Raw genomic sequence first — 27991 nt, 5'->3', positions numbered from 1 at the left:
AGGGGTTGTTTGGGCTGATACAAGGTGCCCACTAGAACTAGTGGACAGCATATATCAGGCCACCTTCTCACAGAAAGAACCAACAGAGGTGCAGAAAGAAGCAAGAGAATTGATGAAAGAGGCAAGAGGGGTGCAGAAAGAGGCAAGTGAGATGCAGACAGAGGCAAGGGGGTACAGCAAGAGGGAAGAGAAGTGCAGAAAGAGGGAAGAGAAGTGCAGAAAGAGGGGAGAGACATGCAGAAAGAGGGAAGGGGTACAGAAAGAGGCAAGAGTGGTACAGAAAAAAACAACAGTGGTGCAGAGAGAGGAAAAAAAAATTGCAAAAAGAGACAACGGAGGTGCAGAAAGAGGGAAGAGGGGTGCAAAAAAAGAGAAGAGGGGTGCAGAAAGAGGCAAGGGGGTGCAAAAAGGGGAACGGGCTAGACAAAGTGGTAAGAGGGGTGAAGAATGAAGATAGAGAGGTACAGAAAGAAACAAAAGAAGTACAGAAAGAATGAACAGAGGTGCAGAAAGAGGCAAGAGGGGTGCAGAAAGAAGCACGAGTGGTACAGAAAGAGAGGCGTAGAAAGAAGCCAGAGGAGTGCAGAAAGAAGCAACAGAGGTGCAGAAAGAGGCTCGAGGGGTGCAGAAAGAAGCAAGAGACATGCAGAAAGAAACAAAAGAAGTGCAGAGAGAAGGAACAGAGGCGCATAAAGGGGCAACAGAGTGCAGAAAGAGGGGTGGAGAAAGAGGCAAGGGGTGCAGAAAGAAGCATGAGAGCTGCAGAAAAAAACAAAAGTGCAGAAAGAAGGAACAGAGGTGCAGAAAGAGGCAAGAGGGGTGCAGAAAGAGCCAAAAGGGGTGCAGAAAGAAGCGAGAGGTATAGAAAAAAACAAAAGAAGTGCAGAAAGAAGGAACAGAGGTGCAGAAAGAGGCAAGAGGGGTGCACAAAGAGGGAAGAGGGGTGTGAAAGAGGCACGAGGAGTGCAGAAAGAAGCAAGAGGAGTGCAGAAAGAAGCAATAAAGGTGTAGAAAGAGGCAAGAGGGGTGCACGAAGAGAGAAGAAGAGCGTAGAAATCAGCACATTGGGTGCAAAACGAAGCAAGAGATGTGCAGAAAGAAACAAAAGAAGTACAGAAAGAAAGAACAGAGGTGCAGAAAGGGGCAACAGGGGTGCAGAAAGAGGGTGGATGGGTGGAGAAAGAGGCAAGGGGTTGCAGAAAGAAGCAAGAGAGCTGCAAAAATAAACAGAAGAAGTGCAGAAAGAAGGAACAAGGGTGCAGAAAGAGGGAAGAGGGGTACAGAATGAGGCAAAAGGAATGCAGAAAAAAGTGAGAGGTGCAGAAAGAAACAAAAGAAGTGCAGTAAGAATGAACAGAGGTGCAGAAAGAGGCCAGAGGGGTGCGGGAAGAGGGGTGTGAAAGTTCACGAGGGGTGCAGAAAGAAGCAACAGAGATGCAGAAAGGGGGAGAGAGGTGGAGAAAGAGGCAAGAAGGGTGCAGAAAGAAGCAAAAGAGGTACAGAAAGAAACAAAAGAAGTGCAGAAAGAAGGAACAGAGGTGCAGAAAGAAGCAGGAGGGGTGCAGAAAGGGCAACAGGGATGAATGAAAGAGGCAAGAGAGGTGCAGAAAGAGACAAGAGAGGCTCAGAAAGAAGCAAGAGTGGCTTGTACACCATTAGTACCAATTTAACACCCACATTTAGTAGCAATAACTAACAGGTGACCATTCAAGGTTTACAAAGGACCTTCCAACACGCTGTAACACTTGTTGCTACATTTTTGTTAACGTTTGAGCCGTTTGAGCTAGAAACAAGGCATTTTGGGTTCAAATCTGCAGATTAGGCAGCAGATGATGTATTATGTGGTTAATGCGGAAAATTGATAATTGTGCAAAAGTCAGTGCAGCCAAGCAGTCGCATAATTCCACTGGCCCTGCTCATACCTCTGACAAGGTCCAGAAGGGCTCCTCAGTGATTCCTTTTTTGTCTCACTGAGTTCATAGTTGAGCTTCTATGGAAACGACGAAGACAAAACCTGAGGTTACCACTCCACAACACAGACTGCCATACCACATAATTACTCTCCATAACACATAATCCCACTCTACATAATTCCTATACACTAAATACCACAAACTTTCTATCCACATAATTTCACTGCACAATATACCACATAATTTCGCTACACACAACATACATCCACTCCAAAAAACATTAGTAAAAAACGTTTACATGGACAATGCCAATAGCTCTAACTCTTGCAAATGCAAGACCTATTACATTGCAAATGCTTCTTTAACTAGTACTCGCGTTTGCAGAGTGGTGGAGAAAGGGTGATGGGCCTCCGACCAGCACTCAGGAATTCTGCTTGGTAGGACTTACAGGGGGTACCAGAAGGGCCTCTTGCCCCACAAAGTCCCTCAGGGGTAAAGTGGACTTCCCCCCCCAACCCGTAGTGTGCCAGGAGCCACGTTTGCAGAGTGGTGGAGAAAGGGGGCCAGGGCCGTGGCCTTCGAAGACCTCTTAGCAATCCCACTGTGAGGGACTTATGTGGAGGTAACAGGAGGGGTAGTCGGCCCCGAAGGATATCTTTGTATATATATATATATATATATATATATAAAGAAACGCCTACCACAGAAAGATTAGATGATCTAAAGCAGACTTTTTCAGTAATCAATTGGACCAGGCCAAGAATCGTACCAAAAAACTTTTCGAGCTACTCAAAACACAATCTAAGGATGCACCTCACCCCCCCAAGCTAATACAGGTGCATCTCCCATAGAAACTGCGAAGCATTTGCCTTCTTCTTCACTCTGAAGACCAAAAAACATAAAGAAGGACATACTCAACGACTTATCTGTACACAAGGACACACACATTAACTCTTCATCATACCTTCCAGGGGTCCCACACCGGACCTCACCAAAGCTCGACCTAAAGAATAATGCATCTTGGTCCTCCTTCAATAATCACAGCGAAGAAGCTACATTAAAAATGCTCACTGTCTTGAATCCTGCCAACCACTTCACTGACCCTCTTCCCGCAAACTGCATAAAAGAGTTCATCCCACTGATACTGCCTCTTTGGACCGAGATGATAAATTCCTCTCTCCTTCAAGGAACCATCCCTGAAATCCTCAAATCCTCAAATCCAGGCAGGTATCCCCCATCCTAAAGAAACCAACGGCTGACCCCGCGGACCTAAATAATTACCGATCAATATCTAACATCCCTACCCTGGCCAAACTCCTTGAAAAATGTGTACATCTTCAGCTTGGTAAAAACATAGGGGCAGATTTACGTTTCCTGGCGCATCCCTGCAAATCAGCAGGGATGCGCCAGGAAAGATGCCTGCCGCAAGTTTACCCTTGCGCCACCACAGATGCGCCGCATTTACAATGCGGCGCATCATGGCGCAAGGATAAACAGATGCGTGTCGCATCTGCCGGCGTAAGGTTGGCGCAGTGCTGGAGTTGTGTCGCGGGCGCGACGCTACTCCAGCACTGTGCCATCCCGGCCTATCTTCTACATTGTGCGTCACACCTTACGCCTGCTTCAAGCAGCCGCAAGGTTTTGATGCAGCGGGGTCGCAAAAGTGACTGAGTGAAATCTTGTAGATTTCACTCAGGCACTTTTCCGTGGTGTTCCTGCGCCGGAACGCCCACCCTGCGCCAGGAAGCCCACATGAAAAGTGACGCAGGTTTCATGTGGCGCAGGGCCTTACAACGTGACACATCTCCCTAGATGCGTCACGTTGTAAATCCCCCGCAGCATGGCGCTGGCTTTACGCCACCGCTGCGTCACAGAAGTGATGCAACGGCGGCGCAAAAGTGGCGCACGGGGCTTGTAAATGTGCCCCATAGACCATTTCAATCAGCTCAATGAATACCAATCTGGCTTCCGTGCAAGACACAGTACTGAATCAGCTTTGACCCACATAATAGACGATGCACTACAAATCCTAGACCAAAAAAAAACCTGCTTACTTATCTTGCTCGACCTTTCCTCGGCATTTGACACCCGTCAAACACAACAACCTGCTAGACCTTCTGAAGCACAGAATGGAATTATCCGGAACTGTTCTAAATTGGTTCACCTCGTTTCTCCAAAACAGATCTCAATGATTCAGGGTTAATCATTCCCTGTCTGAACCCGTCCCAGTCACCCTAGGAGTCCGACAAGGATCATCCCTCTCTCCGACACTCTTCAATTTATTCATGGAACCACGCACCGAAATTCTTAACTCCTCCAACGTACAGTTTCATATGTACACAGACGATACACAACTTTACTTAAAGATCCACTCACAAGAAGACATCAAATCTCTCAACACAACACTAGGAAAAACTCAGACCTGGCGGCCAAAAACCATCGAAAACTGAAGACCATCAAAACCGAACTCCTCCTCATCGCTCCTCCCTCCCAAGTACCAATAATTCTAGATTGGATCAAACACCAAACAGCACTCAACTGCCAACCTCTTATTGTCGACTTAGCGAAATCACTGAGAGTAACTCTGATAAGAAAATTACACATGCAGAAACACATCAGCACCGCACAAAAGGAGCAACTTTCAGTTGAACACATTGAGAAAACTAAAATCTTTCCTGCCTGAAAAGGACTTCAAACTGGCAGTACAAGCTCTAGTTATCCTGAGAGTGGAATATGGGAGTGTCTCTCTCTGCGGCCTTCCAAGATCCTCACTGGCCCCTTTAAGAGAGTCAATCAACGCATTAGCTAGACTCATTACTGGCTCCAAAAGAAATGCTCACATATCCCCGGACCTAAGATCCCTTTCGAAGCCAGAATTCAACTAAAAATCGCATGCATGACGCATAAAGCCATTCATCACAACACTCCCACCTACCTGGCACACTGGTGCCTGCATGTGGCAACAGAACATCCAGAAGTGCCAATAACCTGTTACTGAAACCACAAAGATTCATCAAGAAAAAACATACAATCAAGCTTTCTCGGGGATGGCACCCAGGACCTGGAACGCTTTGCCCCCAGAAACTAGACTGAATCCCTCTACTGCATCTTTCAAAAATGAAGTTAAATCCCTTCTCATGGCTAAATTCACTTGAGCCAGGTTTATCGTGATTATTACTCTTGATTTGTATGGAACTGTATGTTATTTACTATATGCTTATGTATCCTCGATATTGACCTTGTAAAGCGCTCTGATACCCGCAAGGCTCTTGTCCGCGCTATATAAAACCTTCAAAATAAAAAAATAAAAATATATTCACTGGAAACAATAGAGGTTACAGGGATGTTATAGTTGGGGTTACATTTCACGCGTACAAAACCAGAGAAATTCAGCAATTGTAGTTACCTGAGCTAAATATAACTTACATACCAGCAATGCACTGCCTATGACGTCATATACTATATCTCTCATGACATGGTCAGTAACATCACTGAGGCCATCTCAAATGACATCCACAGAACTACTCACACACCCATTCACACCCCTTTACAAGCACACATACCCCCTTCCCACTCCCACACAACCACTTACAAACCCACTCACCGACCCATTCACTGATTCATAGAGCCACTCACACATCTGCTCACTCATACAGCCACTTACACAACCCCTAACACACCCATGGAGCCACTCATGCACCCACTCCCTCACCAATACAACCACTCACACATTCAGTCAAACAGACACTAACACTTCCACTCATTCACCCATACAGCCACGCACACGAGTCAGTCACCAATACAGCTACTAACACATGTACTCACTCACCTATACAGTCACTGACACAAGCACATCATTCAATCTGTAGGAATCATGTCCTTAATAGGTGATCCGAATCACAAGGAGAGGGACTGGGGCTTAACAGGTCCAACATACGTGCCCGTAAGTCTCAAAGCAAGAACAAGGATATGCCGTTCTTGAAGGTGGCAGGACGGTGTGATGCGGTAGGGGGGGGGAGGATGATATTCCAGGTGTCAAAAGAAGAAGGGTACAGGGGGAGTAGCTCCTTTAGGAGCAAGGGCCCGCACACACCGCAAGAGGTGTCATGCTTCATCATCGGGCAGCTCCTCGTTGGGCCGGCGCTGAAATGTCCAACGTGCCCCGTGAAGAGGATCTTTGCCGGAGGTCTTTTCTGTTGCCTGAAGTCAGATGGATGGGGTGGAGGGGCATATGTGTTCAATGTAGTATGAGTGGAGGTGGTAAAGAGTGTTGTGAAAAATAAACATAGCTACAGAAATCCCAAAGAGTACTTTTATTGGCTGGGTCCCTATGCTATAGTAAAAAAAAGAGACTGTAAAGTCTTAGCTGGAGAAGAAATGTTTTACCCCTCGAGCTCAAGTTCGTTTAGGTAGGGTGAAAGGGGTCAACATGCTTCATGCTTTTTGTAGTCCAATGGATCTCGGCATTTCATCAGGGGATCCTTATCCACTCAAGTAGGGACGATGTAGGTGTGTGTCTGTGAAGTACTGTACCCTATAATTTAGATGTGTGGTGTCATATAATATATGCAAAAATACAATGTACCTTCTGGCTACACCTAATGAGGGGGCTACATGCCCCTGTCATAACAGCTGGAGCGCTCATACATTGGCAAAGTCTGAGACCATGGATTGGTGCTCCGGGAGGGAGGAGACCCACCCGGTATCCAGACATCACGGAGCAAGTGGTGACCATGAGACATCATTCTGAAGTGCCCTGATGTTGCATCCCTACATAGCCCTTCAGAATTATGTCTTATGGTCACCACATGGCATCATTAATAATTGTGACCATTGTGCCCAATTTTGTATTACCAAAGATTTCAATATTTATTGTATTTCCATAATATATATTGACACTAAGCATGATGACTAAACAATGTTAGATAGGATGAGTGTGAGTCTGTCTAATGACCCATTATTTTTATGGTATGTATTTAAATCTATATCATTGTCCATTAATTAAATATATTTTTCTATTCTTGTTATAAATTTACATGACTTGTTGTGTTGTGTTTTGTGCCTGTAATTTGCTTGTATGTCCCTGCACTTGGCCATCTCATTGAAGGGGACCCCTCCTTTTTCAAGATAATTTTCCCACTACACCCATTGCCTACTATCAACACCCATTAACCAGAACCCTACTGGGACCAGGACAAGAAAAGAGCTTCACCAAAGAGCCTCCTTGTTAAGGGGCTCACTGAGTATTGCAGACCCCCCGCCTCTCCAGCGCAGAGCACGGCCAGAGGATGAAGCCACCTCGGTGGATAAGGGTGCCTGAATCTTGGAAAGAAGATCCTGTGATAAGTGTAAAAACAAGAATAACCAGCAATTCTTTTCCTCTTAGGAGCAGATTTACAAGCCACTTGTGACACTTTTGCACCGCAGTTGAGTCACTTTTTGTGACGCAGCGGCGATGCACACAATGTGCCACGTTGCAGCCCATTTACAACATGACACATCTAGAGAGATGTGTCACGTTGTAAAGCCCTGGGTCACATTATACCTGTGTCAGATATAATGTATACAGGGTGGGCGTTCCCACGCAGCAAAGCCTCGTAGAAGTGATGCAGTGAAATCTACTAGATAGCACTGCGCCACTTCTAGGACGCCACTGCGTCAAAACCTTATGCCTGCTTGGAGCAGGTATAAGGAGTGCCGACGCAGTGTATTAGGTATAAGCCTCCCCATGCATTGCTGGAGTTGCGTCGTGCTTGTGACACGACTCCAGCAATGCGTTACTTTTGTGCCAACAGATGCATCAGAGTTTCTGATGCATCTGTTTCTCCTTGCGCTATGGTGTGCCGTATTATAAATACGACTCATCCATGGTGGTGCAAGTATTTTTTTAACTGGCAGAAAGAAACCGACGCATCTCTGCTCTACTGCAGAGATGCGTCAGATTCTTGTAAATCTTCCCCTTCATTTTTTATCGTCATTGTGACATTCCCTTGGGTTTTGTCCCAGCCAGGCAATGAGACACAGGAGCATAATTCCACACCACAGTGCCTCTGATGATATTCACCAGCCACCCAATGACACCAGGAGCATAACAATACTCCACAGCGCCTCTGATGATATTCACCAGCTGCCCAATGAGATGCAGTCGCATTACAATACTTCACAGTGCCTCTGATGATATTCACCAGCCGCCCAATGAGATGCAGGAGCAAAACAATACTCCACAGTGCCTCTGATGATATTCACCAGCCACCCAATGACACGCAAGAGCATAGCAACACTCCACAGTGCCTCTGATGATATTCACCAGCCGCCCAATGACACGCAGGAGCATAACAATACTCCACAGTGCCTCTGATGATATTCACCAGCCACCCAATGACACGCAAGAGCATAGCAACACTCCACAGTGCCTCTGATGATATTCACCAGCCGCCCAATGAGATGCAGGAGCATAACAATACTCCACAGTGCCTCTGATGATATTCACCAGCCACCCAATGACACGCAAGAGCATAGCAACACTCCACAGTGCCTCTGATGATATTCACCAGCCGCCCAATGAGATGCAGGAGCATAACAATACTCCACAGTGCCTCTGATGATATTCACCAGCCACCCAATGACACGCAAGAGCATAGCAACACTCCACAGTGCCTCTGATGATATTCACCAGCCGCCCAATGAGATGCAGGAGCATAACAATACTCCACAGTGCCTCTGATGATATTCAGCAGCTGCCCAATGAGATGCAGTAGCATTACAATACTCCACAGTGCCTCTGATGATATTCACCAGCCGCCCAATGAGATGCAGGAGCATAACAACACTCCACAGTGCCTCTGATGATATTCACCAGCCGCCCAATGAGATGTAGGAGCATAACAATACTCCACAGTGCCTCTGATGATATTCACCAGCCGCCCAATGAGATGCAGGAGCATAACAATACTCCACCGTGCCTCTGATGATATTCACCAGCCGCCCAATGAGATGCTGTAGCATAATAACACTCCACAGTGCCTCTGATGATATTCACCAGCCGCCCAATGTGATGCAGGAGCATAACAACACTCCACAGTGCCTCTGATGATATTCACCAGCCGCCCAATGAGATGCAGGAGCATAACAACACTCCACAGTGCCTCTGATGATATTCACCAGCCACCCAATGACACGCAAGAGCATAATAACACTCCACGGTGACTCCGATGATATTCACCAGCCGCCCAATGAGATGCAGGAGCATAACAATACACCACAGTGCCTCTGATGATATTCACCAGCCGCCCAATGAGATGCAGTAGCATAACAATACTCCACAGTGCCTCTGATGATATTCACCAGCCGCCCAATGAGATGCAGTAGCATAACAATACTCCACAGTGCCTCTGATGATATTCACCAGCCACCCAATGACACGCAGGAGCATAACAATACTCCACAGTGCCTCTGATGATATTCACCAACCGCCCAATGAGATGCAGGAGCATAACAATACTCCACAGTGCATCTGATGATATTCACCAGCCACCCAATGAGATGCAGGAGCATAGCAATACTCCACAGTGCCTCTGATGATATTCAGCAGCCACCCAATGAGATGCAGGAGCATAACAATACTCCACAGTGCATCTGATGATATTCACCAGCCACCCAATGAGATGCAGGAGCATAACAATACTCCACAGTGCCTCTGATGATATTCAGCAGCCACCCAATGAGATGCAGGAGCATAACAACACTCCACAGTGCCTCTGATGATATTCACCAGCCACCCAATGAGATGCAGGAGCATAACAATACTCCACAGTGCCTCTGATGATATTCAGCACCCACCCAATGAGATGCAGGAGCATAACAATACTCCACAGTGCCTCTGATGATATTCAGCAGCCGCCCAATGAGATGCAGGAGCATAACAATACTCCACAGTGCCTCTGATGATATTCAGCAGCCGCCCAATGAGATGCAGGAGCATAACAATACTCCACAGTGCCTCTGATGATATTCAGCAGCCACCCAATGAGATGCAGGAGCATAACAATACTCCACAGTGCCTCTGATGATGTTCACCAGCCGCCCAATGAGATGCAGTAGCATAACAACACTCCACAGTGCCTCTGATGACACATTAGGCGTCTCTCATAGCTGGACACATGTTCAACACTCAGACTGAGACTAGACTCCCAGGAAAGTAACACTTACCCTGCAGGTCATCTGGAACTTTTCGGACATCCAGAAATTTCCTGGAGGCTTCGTGTAGCAAGGAAGCACCTGCAGGAACAGGAGTGGCTTTATTAACATACATGTACCATATGATAAGGCGCACATCTTTACTTTAGCGTGAGGGACAACATCTTGCCCATGCCGCCCTCTTCCAGAAACACTGGCGTAGATTGGCACAAGGCACTGTCTGGCACCTGCGCATCCCCGTCACATCCCATGAACCCTGTACATGAAGGACGCCCGATTAGTTGTAGGTGTTTTTTCTCAGTCCCCCTTTGCTGTATCACATCAATGCACCTGTATGAAGACACAAAGGGGCAGGTTTACTAATTCAATGCAGGGCAGCAAGCAAAGTTGCCGCATTGTGTTGCCTGAAAGAGAGACTGCAGGAATGAGCAAATCTACTAAGATATGGTGCATGTCTGCAGGCTCCTAGCACGCTCCACACACTGTGCTGCCTAGCGCCAACGTAGGCACCTTGCACCATGGTGATGGGCGCTTGTGTTACAGGCCAGATTATCTTAATGCAGGACAGGACCCCTTTTTGCACAGAAACAACATTTTAAGTTATTTTCCTCTTTTTACCCGTGCTGCAGAATGCAGCACGCATAAAAAGAGGACAATATTTCTCCTCGTTACCCCAGGTTCAGGGAGGCGCAGCATTTGGGTGCAATCCCAGATAACTCAACCTAATTCATCTGGGATTGCCTCCAAATCTATAGGTAGACGCCCACGCTTCACCAATGGATCGCCTTCCTGACACAAAGTTACGCAAGGCAGCATCCATATGTTGCCTTGTGTTACTTTTTGAGAAAAGTCCCATGGGGAGACACACAAGTCTGATTTGCATGGCTTTGTAAATCTCAACTAACATTCTACTTTGTAGCTACACCAAAAAAGTGCGCAACCACGACGCGAAATGTTAGTGAATCCGAGCCGTAATGTCTATGATGCCTGTGGTGATGAAGTGGTGGAGGGGCGTCTGGCCCCAGGATGGCACCCAGGATGAGCCTGTGCGACATGCCATCACAGGAAATGACATCACTTGACCATTGACTTGAAGTAATCACTAGCACTACATTACATTTCCCATCTAAGAGTAAATGCCTCTGTGGCTCCGGACACTGATGACGTACACTTCAAACCTCCGGCCTCCCTGCATTGCTGCAGCAGCTCAAGGGTAGAACAGCATTTCCCGCCAGCATGACCACTGCGTGCATTCTTCTGAGCAGAGAGCCATAGGCAACGGTCCAGGAACACAGAAGGAAGGCACAGGGATTCGTCTGCACCTATTGACAATCCACGGGGAAGGGTCCGTCCAGGGGGTTGTAGGAAGGTGAGTATTATGCAGAGATGCTGCCTAGACTTCACTATGTAATACTCTCACGATACTCCAAATAGTTCCTCGAATTCAAACTAATAAATCCCCAGCCTAGTCGTGGTAGAGTGGACAGAGCAGTCAGGCTTTGCTAGAGGAACATGTGTGAAGCATTCCAGAGCACCAACATGGACGATGAGTAATTGACAAGACTCAATAGAAACCTGACACCAATTTATACAAATAAAGGTAAAAATCAACTATCCGAGCCTGGTCCTAGGACCCGCCTCATCTTCACACACAGTGGTTTCAACTAAACTCGACCTGAACGTGACCGATTGTCACTAGTCCATTTCCACACTGACCGCAACGTTAGTTTTGCAGGAGTGAAATGCACAGATTTATTTTTCAATTAAAAATCTATAACTCCGGTTATACTCATCTGATAGTGTGCGTTTTAGTGTCCAATTTAAGCTAAAAATAATCTTTATTTTTATAAATTGGTGTCGGATTTCTTTCAAGTCGGGTCAATTACTCCTCCATACTGGTACTCTGAAATGTTTAACACATGTTTCCATAGTAAAGCCTGACTGCTCTGTGCCACACTACCAGGACTGAGTTAGGGGTTTATTAGGGTGAGTGCAAGGGCCTATTTGGGGTACACTGAGATGATTGCATAGTGAAGCCTAACCAGCCTCACTGCATAATACTACACTTTCCTACACCCTGTCTCTCTCAGTGTCTCCCTCCTTCCATCCCTCTCTCTCTCTCTCTCTCTCTCTCTCTGTATCTCTCAGTCTCCCTCTCTCTGTCTCTCTCTCTCTGTCTATCTCCCTCGGTTTCTCTCTCTCCTCTTCTCTCCCTCTCTCTGTCTCTCTCTCTCTGTCTACCTCCGTCCCACTCTGTTTCTCTCAGTCTCCCTCGTTCCCTCTGTCTCCCTGTCTCTCTCTTTGTCTCCCTCCCTCCCTCCCTCTCCCCCACCCTCTCTCTCTCTCGCTCTCTCTCTCTCCCCCTACCTCCCTACTTCCCTCTTTCTGTCTCTCTCTCTCTCCGTCCGTCCTTCCCTCTCCCTGTCGCTGTCTGTCTGTCTCTCTCTCTCTCTCTCTGCCTTCCTCCCTCTCGCTCTCTGTCTCTCTAACCCTGTCTCTCTCTCTCTCTCTTTCTCTCTCTCTCTCTCTCTCTCTCTATGTCTCCCTCCTCCCCTCTTCATGTCTCTCTCTCTCAATGTCCCCCTTCCTCATTCCCTCTCTCTGTCGCTCTTTCTCTGTCTCCCTCCCTACTTCCGTCTCTCTGTTTCTCTCTGTCCATCTGTCTCTCTCTGCCTCTCTCTCACTCTCTAGCTCTCTCTCTGTCCCTCTCTGATTGGCGTCTCTTCCATAGGTTTCAGATTGTTTATGTGTTACATATTCATAATGTTAATGTAATTATGAGTGACATTCAACGACTATGAGTGACACTTTCTCACGATTAAAATCAAGCAATGAAATGAAGAGGAGGGAAACATTTAATAACAGAAACTAAACCCATCTGAGCAACGAGAAACTCTAAAAAGATCTTAATATTGCTGCAAAGGTCCAGAAATGGAAGGGTACTGACCTAGTAACAGCTGTACTCACAGCTAATCCTCATAAAATACAGTTTTGCTGGACATGTCATGCTGTGTTGTATTTCTGTAGCACACTGGAAGACAGAGGTAAGTCATGGGGTCTGTGGTAGGACATGTCATGCTGTGCTGTTTTTGTAGCACACTGGAGGACAGTGGCACGTCCTGGGGTCTGTGGTAGGACATGTCATGTGTGCTGTGCTGTTTCTGTAGCACACTGGAGGACAGTGGCACGTTCTGGGGTCTGTGGTAGGACATGTCATGTGTGCTGTGCTGTTTCTGTAGCACACTGGAGGACAGTGGCACGTCCTGGGGTCTGTGGTAGGACATGTCATGCAGTGCTGGGGTTCTGCAGCCCACTGGAGGACAGAGGCCTGCCATGGGTCTGTGGTAGGACATGTCATTCTGTGCTGTGTTTCTGTAGCACACTGGAAGACAGAGGCAAGTCATGGGGTATGTGGTAGGACATGTAATGATGTGCTGTGTTTCTGTAGCACACGGAAGGACAGTGGCACGTCCTTGGGTCTGTGGTAGGACATGTCATGCTGTGCTGTGTTTCTGTAGCACACTGAAGTACAGAGACACGTCATGTGGTCTGTGGTGGGACATGTCATGCTGTGCTGTTTTTCAGTAGCACACTGGAGGACAGTGGCACGTCCTGGGGTCTGTGGTAGGACATGTCATGCTGTGCTGTGTTTTTGTAGCACACTGGCGGACAGTGGCACGTCCTGGGGTCTGTGGTAGGACACGTCATGCTGTGCTATGTTTCTGTAGCACACTAGAGTACAGTAGCTTGTCATGGGGTCTGTGGTGGGACATGTCATGCTTGCTGTGCTGTGTTTCTGTAGCACACTGGAGGACAGTGGCATGTCCTGGGGTCTGTGGTAGGACATGTCATGCAGTGCTGGGGTTCTGCAGCACACTGGAGGACAGAGGCCTATCATGGGTCTGTGGTAGGACATGTCATTCTGTGCTGTGTTTCTGTAGCACAGTGTAAGACAGTGGGACGTCATGGGGACTGTGTAGGACATGTCATGATGTGCTCTGTTTCTGTCGCACACTGGAGGACAGTGGCTTGTCATGCGGCCTGTGGTAGGACATGTCATGCTGTGCTGTGTTTCTGTAGCACAATGGAGGAAGAGGCCTGTTAGACTTGGGGGTCTCTAGTTGGCACAGGTATGCACTTGTGACAAGTAGGGACCTCCTCCTCTAGTCAGGGTAAGGGGGTACACTCCTACAATAACCTCTGCTCACCCCCTTGGTAGCTTGGCACGAGCAGGCAGGCTTATCTCAGAGGCAGTGTGTAAAGCATTTGTGAACACATACAGTAACCAAGTGACAACACTACAGATGGACACCACACAGGTTGTATATAAAAAATAAGTCGTTTTTATATAGATTTACCACAAGACCATTAAACGACAAAAATCCACAATACTGTTACTTTAGATGGTAGAATTTTGCTTAGTTCTCTTAAGTTCTTAAATGCGACAATTGAAGTCAATGTACCTTTTAGATGCGACACGCAGGGCAACGAAAGTGTTGCAACGATGTTGATGCGATGAAGTTTTTGGTGCAAAGAAATATAGACGTGAAGATCTTCCAGATGCGTTACGCTTCTCCGATGTTGCGAGAAGACTCGACTCGATGCTTCAGCTGCAGCGGCGACACCCTTTACGCGATGCGACGACAGCAGCCTTGGCAGCGACACTCTTCTCCGACGTTGCGAGACGCTTCCGCTCGATGCGATTTTGCAGCGGCGACACCCCTTTACGCGATACGACAACAGCAGCTCCGACGGCGGCACGCTTCTCCGTGGATGCGAGGCGCTTTTCTTGATGCGGTGCAATGCATCAGCTATGATAGCTGCGATGGCGACACGCTTCTTCCTCGATGCAAGACACTTCCTGGATGATGCGAGATGCTTCCGCTCAATGCGATGCTGCAGCAGCAACACGCTTTAAGAGATGCGACGACAACAGCTCCGACGGCGGCACGCTTCTCCTTCTTGAGTCGCACTTCCAGCTCCTTGCGACACGCAGTCCCTCAGAAGGCCCAACAACAGCAGCAGGCACTTCCAAAGAACTCTGGGGAGCTGGGGGTGAAGTCTGTTGTTCCTGAGACTTCAGCAGGAGGCAAGCTCTTTTCCAAGCCCTTGGAGATCCTTCACGAGTTGAGCAAAAGTACACACAAAGTTCCTTTCTCCTCTCTTTGGCAGTAAGGCAACCACTGCAGGCCAATCCCCCAGTTTCAGGGATAGTTTCCTCCTCAGCTTCTTCTGGTTCCTCCCTCAGCAGAGGTTCTTCTTGTTTTCCCAAAGTGATCTAAATTCTTGGGATCAGGGTCCCAATATTTATACCCAGAAATCCTTTGTCCTCTGAAGGCAGAGGAGCCTTTGCCCAGTCCAAACCAGTCCCTGAGCACTCTGTTTACCAGACCTCTCCTTTCCTTTCACAGTGCAGGTCAGAAACATTAGACGCCGTACAGGAGGTGGAGCCAGCATTGTGGAAGGCAAGTACAGCTCTGGAGCACTTTGTTGACAGGATTCCTCCCCTTCATTCACTGTGCAGGGCAGAGACATCAGCCGCTCCAAAGGAGGTGGAGCCAGCATTGTGGAAGGCAGGCACAGCCCTATTCGGGTCCCAGGTGCAACTCCTCCCACCCATCTGGATGCAGATCTCTCTATTCACCACTGGGGCACCTCACCCTGTCTCCTCAAACTCCAGACAAAGGAATACACACATCCTAGCAGAGGCAGGTTTGAATGGTTAGACAAGAAAATGCCTACTTTCTAAAAGTGGCATTTTCAAACACAGAATGTTAAAACCAACTTCACTAAAAGATGTATTTTATCATCCTGAGTTCAGGCATACTAAATTCGAATTTCACCATGTTCTCTGAGTCAGTTAGGATTATAAGATGTAGTAACCAAACTGCCCATTCTAGCCTATGGAGAACAGGTAGCCTTGCAATAGTGAAAAACGAAAATGGCTGTAATTCAATATTAGGACATGTCCTACCTTACACTTACAATGCACCCTGCCCTTCGGCCTACCATAGGGGTGTCTGATATGAAGAAAAGGGAAGGTTTAGGGACTGGCAAGTGGGTGCACTTGCCCAGTCAGCATGACAGTACCAGACTGCATGCAAGCTCTGCAATGGCAGGCCTTAGACACACTTTTACAGGCTGCTTCTGTGGGTGTCACAACCAGTGCTGCAAGCCCACCAGCAGCATTTGGATTTACAAGCCCTGGGCACTCCTGGTGCACTGTACTAGGGTCTGACAGGTAAACCAAACCAACCAATCATGGAATCACTAATTCGTACAATAATTTACAATAGGGAGAGCATATGCACTTTAGCACTGATCAGCAGTGGTAAAGTGCCCAGAGTCATAAAACAGCCAATAACAGGTCAGAAAAAATATAGGAGGAAGGCAAAAAGTTCAGGGATGACCCTGCAAAAAGGGCCAAGTCCAACAAGGCCCATCATGGGGTTTGTGGTAGGACATGCCATGCTGTGCTGAGTTGCTATAGCACACTGGCGGACAGAGGCAAGTCATGAGGTCTGTGGTAGACATGCCATCCATGCTCTGCTGTGCTGTGTTTCTGTCACACAATGGAGGACAGTGGCATGGCCTGGGGTCTGTGGAAGGACATGTCATGCTGTGCTGTGATGTGTTTCTGTACCACAATGGAGAACAGTGGCATGTCCAGGGGTCTGTGGTAGGACATGTCATGCTGGGCTGTGATGTGTTTTTGTAGCTGTTGGAAATGGCCCTTTTTGCAGGGTCATCCCTAAACTTTTTGCCTTCCTCCTGTATTTTTTCTGACCAGTTTGTGTTGGTTTTAGGACTCTGTGCAATTTACCACTGCTGATCAGTGCTAAAGTGCATATGCTCGCCCTTTGTAAACATAAATTGGTATATCCATTATTGGTTTTTTTGGTTTACCTGTTAGTCCCTAGTAGTGTGGCCTGTGTGTGCCCAGGGCTGGTAAACCAAATGCTGCTGGTGGGCCCGCAACGCTGGTTTGTGCCACCCACAGAAGCAGCTTGTAAAGTGTGTCTCAGACCTGCCACTGCAGAGTCTGTGTGCAGTCCAGAACTGCCATCTTGGCTGTGAAGTGCACCCACTTCCCAGCCCCTGAACCTTCCCTTGGCATCATGTAAGTCACCCCTATGGTAGGGTGCATTGTATGTGTAAAGTAGGACATGCCTGGGTGTGTGTAGCATGTCCTGGTAGTGAATTACACCCAATTTAGTTTTTCACTACTGTAAGGCTACCTCTTCTCCATAGGCCAGAATGGGCTGTTTGACTATTACTTTCTATAGTTCTAACTGACCCCAGGAACATGGTAGAAAAACAAATTTAATATGCCTGATCTCTGAATATTAAAATATATCTTTTAGTGAAGTTTATTTTTATATTCCGTGTTTGAAAATACCACTTTTAGAAAGTAGGTATTTTCTTGCCTAAGCCTTCCAGTGTGCTCTGCTGTTATGTGTATTGGCTGTCTGGTTTTGGAGGGACAGGGCAGGCTGAGTCAGACCTGGGTTGAATAGAGAGATCTGCACTTGGAGTATGGGGAGGGGTAGCTCCTTTACCTGAGTAGGGCTGTGCCTGGCAAGGTGAATGCTGGCTCCACCTTCTCCTGTGCGTCTGATGGCAGACCCCCTCTTTCTGAAAGGAAGGATGCCGCCTGGTAAACAAAGTGCTCCAGGATTGAGCAAAACTGGTTCTGGCTGGGTTCAGTGACTTGTAGCTTTTGAGAACAAAGACGTTTGGGGTATAAATATCTGTGCTGAAACCCCTACATTTTGTATTGCTCCTGGACAAAAAGAGGAACCTCTGTCCGTGTAACTGAAGGAATCTGCAGGAGGTGACTATCCTTGTGCTTGTGTGCTGTTTCTTGGATTGGCCTGCAGTGGTTACTATTGGACTTGGACGAAGAGGGAAAAGGACTTTGATGGAACTTTTATTTATCTTGCTAGAGCAATCACCCAAGGGCTAGAAGAGAGCTAGCCTCCTGTTGAAGTCTCAGGCCCATCAGACTTCACCACCAGCCTCCTGTTTCCTCCCAGCGAGGATTTCTATCTGCAGGTGAGGCTCCTGTGAGTTCCAGGGCCTCTAGTTCTACTACAGAGAAGAGAGTGCTGAAATCGTCGCTAACGCCCGTTTGCAAGCCGCCGCAGCCAAAAGCGCTCGGAAAATCATCGCACTGCTGCCGCTGAGTGCTCGCAACCGAAGAACAACTCATCGCACGTTTGCGGGCCGCCAAGTGCTCGCTAACCCCAAAGATCATCGCATCGCACATTTGCGGGCTTCCAAGTGCTCGCTAACTCCAAGAGATCAACGCATCGAGATCGTCGCTTCACGACATCGCAGCGCGGAAGCCGGGCGTCCGCCATTTTCATTGCATCGCATCAGGATCGTCGCTCCCTCGCGGAGCGCCATTTCTTCGCATCGCAACCTCATCGCACATGCAACAGGATCGTCGCATCGTCTACTCCCTCGCGGCAAGGAGTGATCGCATCAACGGCCTAGCGTGCAGAAGTTTGTCACATCATCTCCGCACGCATCAGCAGATCGGCGCTCACCCTCTCTAGCGGCAAGGATTCAACTCATCGCCAGCCTCACGTGCAGAAAATCATCGCTACAGCTCCTTTGCGACATTTTGGTTGTTTTGCTACAAAATCCAGGTACTTTGTAAGTAAAAGGGTCGCAGAGACCACTACTTTGAACTGAACTCCTCTTTTCACACTTTGAACTATTTTTGCAGCATTTCAAGAATAATCCTATTTTACAGTATTGTGGCTTTTTACCGTTATTGGTCTTGTGTTAAGTCTATATATAAAGATACTTATTTTTTATAATTACTTGTGTGGTGTCCCTTTGTAGTGTTCTTCACTGTGTTACTGTGTATGGTCTTAAACGCTTCACACACTGCCTCTGAGATAAGCCTAGCCGCTCGTGCTACGTTACCACAGGGTTGAGCAGGGGTTATCAAAGGGTGTAGCCCTATTACTCTGACTTAGGAAGAAGGGTCCCTACTTGGACAGTGGCTGGCCATTGCCAACTAGAGACCCCCATTTCTAACAGTAGCACACTGGAGGACAGTGGCACATCATGGGGTCTGTGGCAGGACATGTTGTGCTGTGCTGTGTTTCTGTAGCACACTGGAGGACAGTGGCATGTCTAGGGGTCTGTGGTAGGACATGTCATGCTGTGATGTGATGTGTTTCTGTAGCACACTAGAGGACAGAGGCATGTTTTGGGGTCTGTGGTAGGACATGTCATGCTGTGCTGTGATGTGATTCTCTATCAAACTAACGGACAGAGTCACGTCATGGGGTCTGTGGTAGGATGTCATGCTGTGTTCTGCTGTGTTTCTGTAGCACACTGGAGGACAGTGGCATGTCATGGGGTCTATGGTAGGACATGTCATGCTGTGCTGTGTTTCTGTAGCACACTGGAGGACAGTTTCATGTACCAGGGTCTGTGGTAGGACATGTCATGCTGTGATGTGTTTCTGTAACACAATGGAGGACAAAGGCACATCATGGGGTCTGTGGCAGGACATGTCATGCTGTGCAGTGTTTCTGAGGCACACTGGAGGACAGTGGCACGTCATAGGGTCTGTGGTAGGACGTGTCATGCTGTGCTCTGCTGCGTTTTTGTAGCACACTGGAGGACAGTGGCACGTCATGGGGTCTGTGGTAGAACATGTTATGCTGTGCTGTGATGTGTTTCTGTAGCACACTGGAGGACAGTGGCATGTCCTGGGGTCTGTGGTAAGAAGTCATGATGTGCTGTGATGTGTTTCTGTAGCACACTGGAGGACAGAGGCACGTCATGGGGTCTGTGGTAGGATGTGTCATACTGTGCTCTGCTGTGTTTCTGTAGCACACTGGAGGACAGTACATTTCATGGAGTCTGAGGTAGAACATGTCATGCGGTTCAGTGATGTGTTTCTGTAGCACACTGGAGGACAGTGACATGTCCTGTGGTAGGACATGTCATGCTGTGCTGTGCTGTGATGTGTTTCTGAAGCACTCTGGAGGACAAAGGTACGTCATGGGGTCTGTGGTGGGACATGTCATGCTGTGTTGTGTTTGTATAGCACACTGGACGACAGAGGCACGTCTTGGGGTCTTGTCTTGCTGTGCTGTGATGTGTTTCTGAATCACACTGGAGGACAGTGGCATGTCCTGGGGTCTGTGGTAGGACATGTCATGCATGATGTGCTGTGTTTCTGTAGCACACTGGAGGACAGTGGCATGTCCCGGGGTCTGTGGTAGGACATGTCATGCTGTGCTGTTTCAAGAATAATCCTATTTTACAGTCTTGTGGCTTTTTACCGTTATTGGTCTCGTGTTAAGTCTATATATAAAGATACTTATTTTTTATAATTACTTGTGTGGTGTCCCTTTGTAGTGTTCTTCACTGTGTTACTGTGTATGGTCATAAACGCTTCACACACTGCCTCTGCAATAAGCCTAGCTGCTCGTGCTACGTTACCACAGGGTTGAGCAGGGGTTATCAAAGGGTGTAGCCCTATTACTCTGACTTAGGAAGAAGGGTCCCTACTTGGACAGTGGCCGGCCATTGCCAACTAGAGACCCCCATTTCTAACAGTAGCACACTGGAGGACAGTGGCACATCATGGGGTCTGTGGCAGGACATGTTGTGCTGTGCTGTGTTTCTGTAGCACACTGGAGGACAGTGGCATGTCTTGGGGTCTGTGGTAGGACATGTCATGCTGTGATGTGATGTGTTTCTGTAGCACACTAGAGGACAGAGGCATGTTATGGGGTCTGTGGTAGGACATGTCATGCTGTGCTGTGATGTGATTCTCTATCAAACTAACGGAGAGAGTCACGTAATGGGGTCTGTGGTAGGATGTCATGCTGTGCTCTGCTGTGTTTCTGTAGCACACTGGAGGACAGTGGCATGTCATGGGGTCTATGGTAGGACATGTCATGCTGTGCTGTGTTTCTGTAGCACACTGGAGGACAGTTTCATGTACCAGGGTCTGTGGTAGGACATGTCATGCTGTGATGTGTTTCTGTAACACAATGGAGGACAGAGACACATCATGGGGTCTGTGGCAGGACATGTCATGCTGTGCAGTGTTTCTGAGGCACACTGGAGGACAGTGGCACGTCATAGGGTCTGAGGTAGGACGTGTCATGCTGTGCTCTGCTGTGTTTTTGTAGCACACTGGAGGACAGTGGCACGTCATGGGGTCTGTGGTAGGACATGTCATGCTGTGCTGTGATGTGTTTCTGTAGCACACTGGAGGACAGTGGCATGTCCTGGGGTCTGTGGTAAGAAGTCATGATGTGCTGTGATGTGTTTCTGTAGCACACTGGAGGACAGAGGCACGTCATGGGGTCTGTGGTAGGATGTGTCATACTGTGCTCTGCTGTGTTTCTGTAGCACACTGGAGGACAGTACATTTCATGGAGTCTGAGGTAGAACATGTCATGCGGTTCAGTGATGTGTTTCTGTAGCACACTGGAGGACAGTGACATGTCCTGTGGTAGGACATGTCATGCTGTGCTGTGCTGTGATGTGTTTCTGAAGCACTCTGGAGGACAAAGGTACGTCATGGGGTCTGTGGTGGGACATGTCATGCTGTGTTGTGTTTGTATAGCACACTGGACGACAGAGGCACGTCTTGGGGTCTTGTCTTGCTGTGCTGTGATGTGTTTCTGAATCACACTGGAGGACAGTGGCATGTCCTGGGGTCTGTGGTAGGACATGTCATGCATGATGTGCTGTGTTTCTGTAGCACACTGGAGGACAGTGGCATGTCCCGGGGTCTGTGGTAGGACATGTCATGCATGATGTGCTGTGTTTCTGTAGCACACTGGAGGACAGTGGCATGTCCCGGGGTCTGTGGTAGGACATGTCATGCTGTGCTCTTTCAAGAATAATCCTATTTTACAGTATTGTGGCTTTTTACTGTTATTGGTCTTGTGTTAAGTCTATATATAAAGATACTTATTTTTTATAATTACTTGCGTGGTGTCCCTTTGTAGTGTTCTTCACTGTGTTACTGTGTATGGTCATAAACGCTTCACACACTGCCTCTGCAATAAGCCTAGCTGCTCGTGCTACGTTACCACAGGGTTGAGCAGGGGTTATCAAAGGGTGTAGCTCGCTTACTCTGACTTAGGAAGAAGGGTCCCTACTTGGACAGTGGCCGGCCATTGCCAACTAGAGACCCCCATTTCTAACAGTAGCACACTGGAGGACAGTGGCACATCATGGGGTCTGTGGCAGGACATGTTGTGCTGTGCTGTGTTTCTGTAGCACACTGGAGGACAGTGGCATGTCTTGGGGTCTGTGGTAGGACATGTCATGCTGTGATGTGATGTGTTTCTGTAGCACACTAGAGGACAGAGGCATGTTATGGGGTCTGTGGTAGGACATGTCATGCTGTGCTGTGATGTGATTCTCTATCAAACTAACGGACAGAGTCACGTCATGGGGTCTGTGGTAGGATGTCATGCTGTGCTCTGCTGTGTTTCTGTAGCACACTGGAGGACAGTGGCATGTCATGGGGTCTATGGTAGGACATGTCATGCTGTGCTGTGTTTCTGTAGCACACTGGAGGACAGTTTCATGTACCAGGGTCTGTGGTAGGACATGTCATGCTGTGATGTGTTTCTGTAACACAATGGAGGACAGAGACACATCATGGGGTCTGTGGCAGGACATGTCATGCTGTGCAGTGTTTCTGAGGCACACTGGAGGACAGTGGCACGGCATAGGGTCTGTAGTAGGACGTGTCATGCTGTGCTCTGCTGTGTTTTTGTAGCACACTGGAGGACAGTGGCACGTCATGGGGTCTGTGGTAGGACATGTCATGCTGTGCTGTGATGTGTTTCTGTAGCACACTGGAGGACAGTGGCATGTCCTGGGTTCTGTGGTAAGAAGTCATGATGTGTTGTGATGTGTTTCTGTAGCACACTGGAGGACAGAGGCACGTCATGGGGTCTGTGGTAGGATGTGTCATACTGTGCTCTGCTGTGTTTCTGTAGCACACTGGAGGACAGTACATTTCATGGAGTCTGAGGTAGAACATGTCATGCGGTGCAGTGATGTGTTTCTGTAGCACACTGGAGGACAGTGGCATGTCTTGGGGTCTGTGGTAGGACATGTCATGCTGTGATGTGATGTGTTTCTATAGCACACTAGAGGACAGAGGCATGTTATGGGGTCCGTGGTAGGATATGTCATGCTGTGCTGTGATGTGATTCTCTATCAAACTAACGGACAGAGTCACGTCATGGGGTCTGTGGTAGGATGTCATGCTGTGCTGTGATGGGTTTCTGTAGCACACTGGAGGACAGTGGCATGTCCTGGGGTCTGTGGTAGGACATATCATGCATGATGTGCTGTGTTTCTGTAGCACACTGGAGGACAGTGGCATGTCCCGGGGTCTGTGGTAGGACATGTCATGCTGTGCTGTTTCAAGAATAATCCTATTTTACAGTATTGTGGCCTTTTACCGTTATTGGTCTCGTGTTAAGTCTATATATAAAGATACTTATTTTTTATAATTACTTGCGTGGTGTCCCTTTGTAGTGTTCTTCACTGTGTTACTGTGTATGGTCATAAACGCTTCACACACTGCCTCTGCAATAAGCCTAGCTGCTCGTGCTACGTTACCACAGGGTTGAGCAGGGGTTATCAAAGGGTGTAGCTCGCTTACTCTGACTTAGGAAGAAGGGTCCCTACTTGGACAGTGGCCGGCCATTGCCAACTAGAGACCCCCATTTCTAACAGTAGCACACTGGAGGACAGTGGCACATCATGGGGTCTGTGGCAGGACATGTTGTGCTGTGCTGTGTTTCTGTAGCACACTGGAGGACAGTGGCATGTCTTGGGGTCAGTGGTAGGACGTGTCATGCTGTGCTCTGCTGTGTTTTTGTAGCACACTGGAGGACAGTGGCACGTCATGGGGTCTGTGGTAGGACATGTCATGCTGTGCTGTGATGTGATTCTCTATCAAACTAACGGACAGAGTCACGTCATGGGGTCTGTGGTAGGATGTCATGCTGTGCTCTGCTGTGTTTCTGTAGCACACTGGAGGACAGTGGCATGTCATGGGGTCTATGGTAGGACATGTCATGCTGTGCTGTGTTTCTGTAGCACACTGGAGGACAGTTTCATGTACCAGGGTCTGTGGTAGGACATGTCATGCTGTGATGTGTTTCTGTAACACAATGGAGGACAGAGACACATCATGGGGTCTGTGGCAGGACATGTCATGCTGTGCAGTGTTTCTGAGGCACACTGGAGGACAGTGGCACGTCATAGGGTCTGTGGTAGGACGTGTCATGCTGTGCTCTGCTGTGTTTTTGTAGCACACTGGAGGACAGTGGCACATCATGGGGTCGGTGGTAGGACATGTCATGCTGTGCTGTGATGTGTTTCTGTAGCACACTGGAGGACAGTGGCATGTCCTGGGTTCTGTGGTAGGAAGTCATGATGTGCTGTGATGTGTTTCTGTAGCACACTGGAGGACAGAGGCACGTCATGGGGTCTGTGGTAGGATGTGTCATACTGTGCTCTGCTGTGTTTCTGTAGCACACTGGAGGACAGTACATTTCATGGAGTCTGAGGTAGAACATGTCATGCGGTGCAGTGATGTGTTTCTGTAGCACACTGGAGGACAGTGACATGTCCTGTGGTAGGACATGTCATGCTGTGCTGTGCTGTGATGTGTTTCTGAAGCACTCTGGAGGACAAAGGTACGTCATGGGGTCTGTGGTGGGACATGTCATGCTGTGTTGTGTTTGTATAGCACACTGGAGGACAGAGGCACGTCTTGGGGTCTTGTCTTGCTGTGCTGTGATGTGTTTCTGAATCACACTGGATGACAGAGGTACGTCATGGGGTCTGTGGTAGGACATGTCATGCTGTGCTGTGATGGGTTTCTGTAGCACACTGGAGGACAGTGGCATGTCCTGGGGTCTGTGGTAGGACATGTCATGCATGATGTGCTGTGTTTCTGTAGCACACTGGAGGACAGTGGCATGTCCCGGGGTCTGTGGTAGGACATGTCATGCTGTGCTGTTTCAAGAATAATCCTATTTTACAGTATTGTGGCTTTTTACCGTTATTGGTCTCGTGTTAAGTCTATATATAAAGATACTTATTTTTTATAATTACTTGCGTGGTGTCCCTTTGTAGTGTTCTTCACTGTGTTACTGTGTATGGTCATAAACGCTTCACACACTGCCTCTGCAATAAGCCTAGCTGCTCATGCTACGTTACCACAGGGTTGAGCAGGGGTTATCAAAGGGTGTAGCTCGCTTACTCTGACTTAGGAAGAAGGGTCCCTACTTGGACAGTGGCCGGCCATTGCCAACTAGAGACCCCCATTTCTAACAGTAGCACACTGGAGGACAGTGGCACATCATGGGGTCTGTGGCAGGACATGTTGTGCTGTGCTGTGTTTCTGTAGCACACTGGAGGACAGTGGCATGTCTTGGGGTCTGTGGTAGGACATGTCATGCTGTGATGTGATGTGTTTCTATAGCACACTAGAGGACAGAGGCATGTTATGGGGTCTGTGGTAGGACATGTCATGCTGTGCTGTGATGTGATTCTCTATCAAACTAACGGACAGAGTCACGTCATGGGGTCTGTGGTAGGATGTCATGCTGTGCTCTGCTGTGTTTCTGTAGCACACTGGAGGACAGTGGCATGTCATGGGGTCTATGGTAGGACATGTCATGCTGTGCTGTGTTTCTGTAGCACACTGGAGGACAGTTTCATGTACCAGGGTCTGTGGTAGGACATGTCATGCTGTGATGTGTTTCTGTAACACAATGGAGGACAGAGACACATCATGGGGTCTGTGGCAGGACATGTCATGCTGTGCAGTGTTTCTGAGGCACACTGGAGGACAGTGGCACGTCATAGGGTCTGTGGTAGGACATGTCATGCTGTGCTGTGATGTGTTTCTATAGCACACTGGAGGACAGTGGCATGTCCTGGGGTCTGTGGTAAGAAGTCATGATGTGCTGTGATGTGTTTCTGTAGCACACTGTAGGACAGAGGCACGTCATGGGGTCTGTGGTAGGATGTGTCATACTGTGCTCTGCTGTGTTTCTGTAGCACACTGGAGGACAGTACATTTCATGGGGTCTGAGGTAGAACATGTCATGCGGTGCAGTGACGTGTTTCTGTAGCACACTGGAGGACAGTGACATGTCCTGTGGTAGGACATGTCATGCATGCTGTGCTGTGTTTCTGTAGCACACTGGAGGACAGTGGCATGTCCCGGGGTCTGTGGTAGGACATGTCATGCTGTGCTGTGCTGTGTTTCTGAAGCACTCTGGAGGACAGAGGTACGTCATGGGGTCTGTGGTGGGACATGTCATGCTGTGTTGTGTTTGTATAGCACACTGGAGGACAGAGGCACGTCTTGGGGTCTTGTCTTGCTGTGCTGTGATGTGTTTCTGAATCACACTGGACGACAGAGGTACGTCATAGGGTCTGTGGTAGGACATGTCATGCTGTGCTGTGATGGGTTTCTGTAGCACACTGGAGGACAGTGGCATGTCCTGGGGTCTGTGGTAGGACATGTCATGCATGCTGTGCTGTGTTTCTGTAGCACACTAGAGGACAATGGCATGTCCCGGGGTCTGTGGTAGGACATGTCATGCTGTGCTGTGATGTGTTTCTGTAGCACAATGGAGGACAGAGGCACGTCATGGGGTCTGTGGCAGCACATGTCATGCTGTGCAGTGTTTCTGTAGCACACTGGAGGACAGTGGCATGTCCTGGGGTCTGTGGTAGGACATGTCATGCTGTGCTGTGTATCTGTAGCACACTGGAGGACAGTGGCATGTGCTGGGGTCTGTGGTAGGACGTCATGATGTGCTGTGAGGTCCCCTGTGTCACTACCTTGGGTGGTTTCTTGGGGTCCCAGCGATTCTATAGACTCTAGGTCTTGTGTCTAGTAAAGTCGTGGTACTTATACCACTTTTTTAGTATATGGTTTGGTCTGCCCCTAGGGCCTAACATGTGCTACTTTACTGTCTATTGGAAGTGTAACGTATGTGCTTATGCCTCTAGCCTCATGAAGAGACTAGAGGGGTGTGTTTAGTACATACATTTTATATCTATACCTGGGGCCCGATTCACAGAACTAACTTAAGACAAAATCCTAAACTTACTACCATTTTGGTATTCACAGAAGGCACTTACTAATTTTGGTATTCACAGAAGCACTTACTCATTTCGGTATTCACAGAAGTTAGGAGTCCTAACTTTAGGACTCCTAAATGCCTTCTGTGAATACCTAAAGTCTTAAAATTAGGATTTTTCTCAGTTTAGTAGTAGTATAGTTAGGACTCCTAACTTTAGGACTCCTAAATGCCTTCTGTGAATACCGAAATTCTTAAAATTAGGATTTTTCTCAATTTAGTAGTCCTAAGTTTAGGACTCCTAACTTTAGGACTCCTAAATGCCTTCTGTGACTACCGAAAGCCTTAAAATTAGGATTTTTCTCAATTTAGTAGTCCTAAATCTAAATTTAGGACTACTAAATTGAGAAAAATCCTAATTTTAAGACTTTCGGTATTCACAGAAGGCATTTAGGAGTCCTAAAGTTAGGACTCCTAACTTCTGTGAATACCGAAATGAGTAAGTGCCTTCTGTGAATACCAAAATGAGTAAGTGCCTTCTGTGAATACCAAAATGGTAGTAAGTTTAGGATTTTGTCTTAAGTTAGTTCTGTGAATCAGGCCCCTGGTGTGGTTGTCATTTCATTTAGCCACTCAAGGGATTATAGACTGGTAAAACAAGCTGCTTTATATTCCTTTAAGACTTAGCCTGAAGGCTGCTCTCCATAGCTACCACTAGGATAGCTTTCAATAAAGGTTGTCTTTAACCTATCATCG

The 27991-nt window shown here is 47.9% G+C and overlaps 1 protein-coding gene across 1 annotated transcript in view; it reads right to left on the bottom strand.

Moving 5' to 3' along the window:
* Nucleotides 1-27991, bottom strand: part of LOC146863595 (NACHT, LRR and PYD domains-containing protein 3-like) — a 478230-nt gene that overhangs the window by 339939 nt on the left and 110300 nt on the right. Inside the window, exon 4 of the mRNA XM_085627604.1 lies at nucleotides 10122-10190. Within this exon, the coding sequence (XP_085483730.1) occupies nucleotides 10122-10190 (69 nt within the window). The remainder of the gene's footprint in view (nucleotides 1-10121; nucleotides 10191-27991) is intronic.

The sequence above is a fragment of the Triturus cristatus genome, chromosome 2_1 (genome assembly GCF_964204655.1).
Source record: "Triturus cristatus chromosome 2_1, aTriCri1.1, whole genome shotgun sequence".
In the NCBI taxonomy this organism is placed as follows: domain Eukaryota; kingdom Metazoa; phylum Chordata; class Amphibia; order Caudata; family Salamandridae; genus Triturus; species Triturus cristatus.
The sequence above is the reverse complement of the archived record's forward strand: the minus strand, read 5'-3'. Positions and strand labels throughout refer to the sequence as shown.